This window comes from Podarcis vaucheri, assembly GCF_965113315.1.
Source record: "Podarcis vaucheri genome assembly, chromosome: 2".
In the NCBI taxonomy this organism is placed as follows: Eukaryota; Metazoa; Chordata; class Lepidosauria; order Squamata; family Lacertidae; genus Podarcis; species Podarcis vaucheri.
Window position 1 is genome coordinate 131,888,701 of NC_138760.1, and position 8,303 is coordinate 131,897,003.

General features: G+C 49.6%; 1 protein-coding gene across 1 annotated transcript; it reads right to left on the reverse strand.

Moving 5' to 3' along the window:
• Positions 1-3,852: 3,852 nt before the first annotated feature.
• LOC309526984 (uncharacterized protein) lies at positions 3,853-6,225 on the reverse strand. Its single transcript, XM_082213406.1, has 3 exons — positions 6,211-6,225; positions 4,582-5,808; positions 3,853-4,481 (listed from the first exon to the last, which is right to left on the reverse strand). The coding sequence occupies exon 2, from the start codon at positions 5,632-5,634 to the stop codon at positions 4,717-4,719; it is 918 nt and encodes a 305-aa protein (XP_082069532.1). The 5' UTR covers positions 5,635-5,808; positions 6,211-6,225; the 3' UTR covers positions 3,853-4,481; positions 4,582-4,716.
• Positions 6,226-8,303: the final 2,078 nt, after the last annotated feature.

The window sequence follows — 8,303 nt, forward strand, 5'->3', positions numbered from 1 at the left end:
AAATGTTTGGTTGCAAGTCTCTCTGGGTAAGATAAAGTGACTAACAAATTCAATTACTCATAATAATGGACTACAACAGACATGTTCATCCGGTCGAGCGCGATCGACCAATAGATCATGTGAGTGATCCTGGTTGATCATGGGATTACTGGGATAGGCGTCAGTTGTGCAGCTCCCTTTGATGGGGAGGAGAGAGAAAGGGCTGGCTTGGGGGGGGGAGAGAGCTGCTTAAGGGGGAGGGGGGCTGGCTTGGGAGGGTGGATCGATGACTGGCTCTTCAGAGAGAGAAGTTTTGCCTCCCTTTAATCCCCCCCAACTGAAACTCCCCCCTCCTGCATCCAGTTAGCCACCTCCTTCCACCCACCCACCCCACTCCTCATTCCTTCAGTGACAATGGGTAGATCACCGCCAGTTTTTTACACTGGGAGTAGATCGCAGTCTATTGGGAGTTGGACGTGCCTGGACTACAGGAACCCCTGAATTTCAGTAGCAATCTTCCCGATCCCTTAAATCCCAAAGACATGAGAATAAAGATAGTGGTTAATACTGGAAATCTGGTGGAATGGAGAGGAGGAGTGGGACGTAGTTATCTCTGCGTAAAGGTTAAAAAAAAGATACTCTGCCTACAACCTTCATAGCAATGGGCAGGGAAGGGTGGACTGGAGGCAATGTCTCTCCACAGAAACATGGGTAAATGGGTGAAATTGCAGAAGACAAGCCAAAATTGGGTCATCCTCTCAATCCAGCAGGGCTTTTGATATATTTTTACGTTTTACGCTTACCTCTCAATTTCCCCTTCACGTTTCTGTATTTTTCTTTTTCTAGCAAAATGTGCTTAGACTTGTGAGTCAGAGTCTCTCCTGTGTGGAACAAGTAAAAGAGAAGTGCTGTTTATGTCATATGTGACTGTCAACGTCTTCAGAAACATTCATCTTTTGAAGCTAAAACAACAAAGTTCCTGCTGGCCCATTGGAGGCTAATAAACCGCAGCATCAGCTCACGAAATGTTACGGACAAAATTACAGCATTGCTATAAACGATAATCCCACCCACTCCCTTTCTCTCTCACACAGTGTTTGTGGAATTCTGCACTCTCACACACCTCGCCTGTAATACTGGCAATCCTTGGCCTGCATATGCACATGAATGTGTGTAAAGCCTCCAGTCACAAGCATTGTCTATCCTAATAATGGACCCTTTGTCCTTCTAAGCACCCCAGACTGGGAAGGTGCACACATTCACTGTCTTTGGGTGCTGATGGATTGTGTCTCAGCTTGCAACTCCCTTTGACATATAGAAAGGTATAGAAAGGCTGTCCATATATCTATTATATACAAATCCTGAAAGAATTTCCATAGCACCTCCAGCCATGTTTTTTTGAGTAGTGGACCACATTATCCCCTCAATTAAACATGCAGTGGAACTAAGGCTTAGAAATGAAACCCTGGGAGAGGCAGACGGGTTTTTCCCGGTCCTTCCTGGAAGAGGATACCAGATGCAAAGACCTGCTCTGGACAATCCTCTCTCCTTCCTCTCCTGCCCTCTCCTCTCCTCTCCAGCTGGACCAATGGCCCGCCTTGGTGTAACGCAGAAGCAGCAGCAGCAGCAGAGTCCCGCTTCTGGAGCCCCCAGCAGCAGCTGGCCTGGGGGATGGAGGAAGGAGAGTCCAGCTTCCGGGAAGGAGGGGAGGGTGGGGAATTGGACCCCCTCCCAATTTCAGGGATCCCTCTCCCCAAGGCAGATTTCTGGGCAGGAGGGAAAAGCCAAGGCAGCCCCTCCGGAGATTCCCCCCCCCGCCCGCGCCCAGGTGGGAGACCTCCCTTCCGATGGGCAGCGTCTCTTTCTCCCTCTGCCCCCCTTTGCCAAGGCTGGGTGGGGCTTTCCTCCCCCAGGGATGCTTCCCTCCCTCCCCCCCAAGTTCCCCTGCCCCCTCCGTCCCCAGTCTCTCCTGCGCCCAGAGACCCCCTTGGCACGGCTCACCCCTCGCCCGGCGCGCAGACTCTCTCTCCAGCGCACCGACCTCTCCATCCGGAGGAGCCTCCCAGGACGAGCGGGGCGGGGGGGGGAGGAGGTAAGAGGCGGAAGTGGGGGAGGGAGGGGTCTCTTCCCAGGCCTCTCTAGGCATCTCGGCTCTCTCCCTTCCGTAACCCCTTCCATGCACTCTCCTTCTCTCCAGCCTCGCCACACGCGCGCAGCCAGCAGCTCCCCGAGGGATTCCTGCCAGGGGGAAACGGGGACGCGTCCCGAGGGGCGCTTGGGTTGAAAGCCATTCTCATAGGGATGGCCTTGGTGGCCATCTCAATTCCATTCCCACAAAGCTGCCCAGGGGTTGCAGGGCAGCTGAGCACAGATTGGCCAGCCAGATTGTGATAATGATAATGATAATGATGATTTTATTGTTTGTATGCTGCCCACCTCAATGGGTTTCCCCAGCCACTCTGGACAGCTGCAAAAAAAGAAGCAAAAACTTCCCTAACTGGTTTGCCAATGGCTGCCAATGAACTTCTTTTAGGACTGGTGTTATATGGTCCCAGTCACCAGTCTAGTTGCCGCATTCTGGATTAGTTGCAGTTTCCGTGTCACCTTCAAAGGTAGCCGCACGTAGAGCCCATTGCAGTAGTCCAAGGATAACCAGAGCATGCATCACTCTGGCCGGACAGTCTGCGGGCAGTGAGGGTCTCAGCCAACATACCATGATAAAATAAATGATTAAGTTATTTTTATTATTAAACCTTTAGAAGACATCTGAAGGCAGCCCTGCACAGGGATGCTTTTTAAGGTTTAATGTTTCATTATGTATTCATAAGAGGCTGGGTTGAAATAAAGTGTTCTTCTTCTTCTTGTTACACCTTTTAAGGAGAAAAAGAAATGTCTGTGATTCTTCAAATGAGATGGTGCATTGCAGACCCTGCAGTTGTGGGTTCCTTACTTGGCAACTGGACTGCGTGCATCCAGGTCCCTGCTAATGGGTCCCAGAAGAGGTGCTTTTTTGGGGGGGGTTGGAGAGGTCCCTTTGTCTTTTTCTCCCCCCTCCTCCCTCTCACCACCACCTTCCCACATGCAGCACCTTACTTTTTGTCCTCTCTTGCCACACAATTCCCTTGCTCACTTTTCCAATTCCCCTTATTGCAATTTATGGACGCGGGGAGAATGTCCACTGTCACCCCTCCTCTCCTTTCCAACGCTCCCCCTCCCCACTCCCAGGGGCTCCTTTTGTCCAATTGCCCAGGAAACATCTGATTTAGGGGGAACACTTCAGGTTTGTTTTGGAACACGGGGGCCCATAGAGCTACGCAGTGGGAGAGCAGCCCCTGCCTTTGTTGCACAGCGGAGGAATATTTTTGTAGAAATTTCAGCTTTTCTTAACACAGGCAAAAAGGTACTGTTGGCAGTGTTTACATAAATGCTTGCCAACTCTTTTTATAAATGCTGTGATTCAAGGACTGGGAAAATATAAGCATTTTCCCGTGACCTGCTTCCTAGAGGGAAGCAATGTTAAAAAGCGTGGGGAGAGGATGGAGCCCTGAACCACCCCCTAAGTTGAGCACACAGGGGTCCAAACGCTCATCCCCCCCCAACATCACTTTCTGGACATGTCCCAGAACTAAGGAGCGGAACCACTGCATAACCCTGCCCCTAACTCCCAATCCTTTGATACCGTCCACGAGGATATGTTAGTATTTACAATGTCATTTCTTTGGGAATGTATTTCACAAAGCAGAGGCAGCATTGGGGAAATGAGGTGGCGCTTGTTTGGTTAATTCAGTTTGCTCTTTCTTGACTGCTGAAAGGGAGAGGTGAGAGGTGAGGGGACTTTGTGCCCATGATGACTGGAGGAGTTTGGAAATAATATTTGTGGTTCAACTGTTGCCAACCTGACCAGTAGAGCTTTATTCTCAACAAGTTGGGTAAGGTATATATTTTTATCACAAATAGGTAACCGAATACTGTGGTCAACGGCATTAAAAACCACGGAGAGATCCCGTAGAACCAGGAAACAGCTTTTACCTTTTTGCCCGCCAGACATAATCAACCAGCACCAATCATTCCAAATCTATTTTCCCTTTCAAAGGGACTCCAGGAAGTTCCCAGAGGTGACAATTGCTGAGCTGATTGTTGGCCAAGGAAAGCCTAATCCCATCACCAAACTTGCCAAGGGGCCAGACATGCAAAGGAAGTTGTATTGTACTTTGGGCGTGGGACTTCAGAGGTGTTTGCCTGTGCTAATCTTATACCTGGGTCTTGCCCTGACATATCTGCTTATGCTAATCTTGTACCAAGGACTTGTCTGGACATGTTTGCCAAGGTTGAACTAGTGTAACCTCTGTCTACCCCTCCCCTTTGGTGACATGTCAGTGATGTAGCAATGATGCTGTACGAACTGTATTCTGGGATATGGTGGGAAAGTTCTAAAAGTCTTTGTCACCCCATCCTCAGAGTTCAAAATTCCTCTTTGAACCTATTGCACAATAAATTTTGATCTACAGCCATTTGCTCCGGTTGGTGGCTGGACTCCTTCCTTTATTCCGCAGGGACCCGTGGGTTCTGCCCGACGAGCTGGGTTACTGAGCAGCCTCACACCTAGATTTTTCCGTAACAGCCAACAAGGCGGTCTCAGTCTGATGGCGGGGCCTGAAACCCAAGTGGAAGAAATGCAGTCCACGTGGTCCATATCCTCAAGATGTGCCTGGATTTATTCTGCAACCATACATACATTCAAATTGTTTTTCCCATGTGAGTTTGCTGATGTCTTCTAAGTGTTCCACTATTAATGAAGTTCTTTCCACAATCCATGCATTTAAAAGGTTTCTCCCTTGTGTGAGTTTGTAGATGTACATTAAGGCTTCCACTCTGAATGAAGCATTTTCCACACTCAAAACATTTATATGGTTTATCTCCCGTATGAGTATATTGATGCATTTTCATCGATTCTCTCTGACTGAAGCATTTTCCACACTCAAAACATTTATATGGTTTCTCTCCTGTATGAGTACACTGATGCATTTTCAACGATTCTCTATGACGGAAGCATGTTCCACACTCCATGCATCTAAATGGTTTTTCGCCTGTGTGAGTACGTTGATGTATGGAAAGTTTTGCCCTTTCACGGAACGTCTTTCCACACTCTGTGCATTTAAATGGTTTTTCCCCTGTGTGAATTTGATTATGTCTTCTAAGCGTTCCACTCTCTCTGAAGCTCTTTCCACACTCTATGCATTTAAATGGTTTCTGCCCTGTGTGAGTTCGCTGATGGTTTTTAAGGTGTCCGCTTTGACTGAAGCTCTTTCCACACTCCATGCATTTAAAAGGTCTTGCCCCTGTGTGAGTTCGCTGGTGTATTCTAAGAGTTTCACTCTGACTGAAGCTCTTTCCACACTCCATACATTTGTATGGTTTCTCACCCGTGTGAGTGCGATGATGTGCATTAAGGTGCTTACTCATAAGGAAGCTCTTCCCACACTCCATACATTTAAATGGTTTCTCCCCTGTGTGAGTTCTCTGGTGTCTTCTAAGCTTTCCGCTATCACTGAAGCTCTTTCCACACTCCATGCATTTAAATGGTTTCTCCCCTGTGTGAGTTCCTTGATGTTGTGTAGGAGTTCCACTCCTACTGACGTCCTTTCCACAATCCATACCTTTAAATGGTGTCTCCACTATTTCAGTTCCTTGATGTGAACTAAGTGTGTTCACTGACTGAATCACATTGTATGTTCCACAAATTTAAATGATTTTTTCGTGATTCCTAATGAAAGTAGAGATTGCTCTGTCTTCTCTATTGCTTGCATTGGCGTAGGGGGAAAGGAAATCCTGTAGAAGAGAAGAAGAGTTTGGATTTGATATCCTGCTTTATCACTACCCGAAGGAGTCTCAAAGGGGCTCACATTCTCCTTTCCCTTCCTCCCCCACAACAAACAGTCTGTGAGGTGAGTGGGGTCCCCTCCCAATTTCAGGGACCCCTCTCTCCAAGGCAGATTTCTGGGCAGGAGGGGAAAGCCAAGGCAGCGTCTCCGGAGATTCCCCCCCCGCCCGCGCCCAGGTGGGAGACCTCCCTTCCGATGGGCAGCGTCTCTTTCTCCCTCTGCCCCCCTTTGCCAAGGCTGGGTGGGGCTTTCCTCCCCCAGGGATGCTTCCCTCCCTCCCCCCCAAGTTCCCCTGCCCCCTCCGTCCCCAGTCTCTCCTGCGCCCAGAGACCCCCTTGGCCCGGCTCACCCCTCGCCCTGCGCGCAGCATCTCTCTCCAGCGCACCGACCTCTCCATCCGGAGGGGCCTCCCAAGACGAGCGGGGGGGGGGGAGGAGGTAAGAGACGGAAGTGGGGGAGGGAGGGGTCTCTTCCCAGGCCTCTCTAGGCATCTCGGCTCTCTCCCTTCCGTAACCCCTTCCATGCACTCTCCTCCTCTCCAGCCTCGCCACACGCGCGCAGCCAGCAGCTCCCCAAGGGATTCCTGCCAGGGGGAAACGGGGACGCGTCCCGAGGGGCGCTTGTTGGGGGGCCTGGGTTGAAAGCCATTCTCATAGGGATGGCCTTGGCGGCCATCTCAATTCCATTCCCACAAAGCTGCCCAGGGGGTGCAGGGCAGCTGAGCACAGATTGGCCAGCCAGATTGTGATAATGATAATGATAATGATGATTTTATTGTTTGTATGCTGCCCACCTCAATGGGTTTCCCCAGCCACTCTGGACAGCTGCAAAAAAAGAAGCAAAAACTTCCCTAACTGGTTTGCCAATGGGCAGTGGCGTAGCGTGGGTTGTCAGCACCTGGGGCAAGGCAAGTAATTTGCACCCCCTAACCAGTGGATTTGCGCCTCCTAACCCTAAACCCCAGATGTTGCGCCCGGTGCGGCCGGCCCCCCCTGCACCCCCCACGCTACGCCACTGCCAATGGGTGCCAATGAACTTCTTTTAGGACTGGTGTTATATGGTCCCTGAGGCCGCTCCCAGTCACCAGTGTAGTTGCCGCATTCTGGATTAGTTGCAGTTTCCGTGTCACCTTCAAAGGTAGCCCCACGTAGAGCCCATTGCAGTAGTCCAAGGATAACCAGAGCATGCATCACTCTGGCCGGACAGTCTGCAGGCAGTGAGGGTCTCAGCCAACATACCATGATAAAATAAATGATTAAGTTATTTTTATTATTAAACCTTTAGAAGACATCTGAAGGCAGCCCTGCACAGGGATGCTTTTTAAGGTTTAATGTTTCATTATGTATTCATAAGAGGCTGGGTTGAAATAAAGTGTTCTTGTTCTTGTTACACCTTTTAAGGAGAAAAAGAAATGTCTGTGATTCTTCAAATGAGATGGTGCATTGCAGACCCTGCAGTTGTGGGTTCCTTACTTGGCAACTGGACTGCGTGCATGCAGGTCCCTGCTAATGGGTCCCATGAAAGGTGCTTTTTTTTGGGGGGGGTGGAGAGGTCCCTTTGTCTTTTTCTCCCCCCTCCTCCCTCTCACCACCACCTTCCCACATGCAGCACCTTACTTTTTGTCCTCTCTTGCCACACAATTCCCTTGCTCACTTTTCCAATTCCCCTTATTGCAATTTATAGACGCGGGCAGAATGTCCACTGTCACCCCTCCTCTCCTTTCCAACGCTCCCCCTCCCCACTCCCAGGGGCTCCTTTTGTCCAATTGCCCAGGAAACATCTGATTTAGGGGGAACACTTCAGGTTTGTTTTGGAACACGGGGGCCCATAGAGCTACGAGTGGGAGAGCAGCCCCTGCCTTTGTTGCACAGCGGAGGAATATTTTTGTAGAAATTTCAGCTTTTCTTAACACAGGTAAAAAGGTACTGTTGGCAGTGTTTACATAAATGCTTGCCAACTCTTTTTATAAATGCTGTGATTCAAGGACTGGGAAAATATAAGCATTTTCCCGTGACCTGCTTCCTAGAGGGAAGCAATGTTAAAAAGAGTGGGGAGAGGATGGAGCCCTGAGACACCCCCTAAGTTGAGCACCCAGGGGTCCAAACGCTCATCCCCCGCCCACATCACTTTCTGGACATGTCCCAGGACTAAGGAGCGGAACCACTGCATAACCCTGCCCCTAACTCCCAATCCTCCGATACCGTCCACGAGGATATGTTAGTATTTACAATGTCATTTCTTTGGGAATGTATTTCACAAAGCAGAGGTAGCATTGGGGAAATGAGGTGGCGCTTGTTTGGTTAATTCAGTTTGCTCTTTCTTGACTGCTGAGAGGGAGACGTGAGAGGTGGGGGGACTTTGTGCCCATGATGACAGGAGGAGTTTGGAAATAATACTCGTGGTTCAACTGTTGCCAACCTGACCAGTAAAGCTTTATTCTCA

What these genes read in the sequence shown, in the direction of transcription:
- LOC309526984 (XM_082213406.1), bottom strand. Translation starts at nt 5,634, where the DNA reads ATGGATTGTGGAAAGGACGTCAGTAGGAGTGGAACTCCTACACAACAT.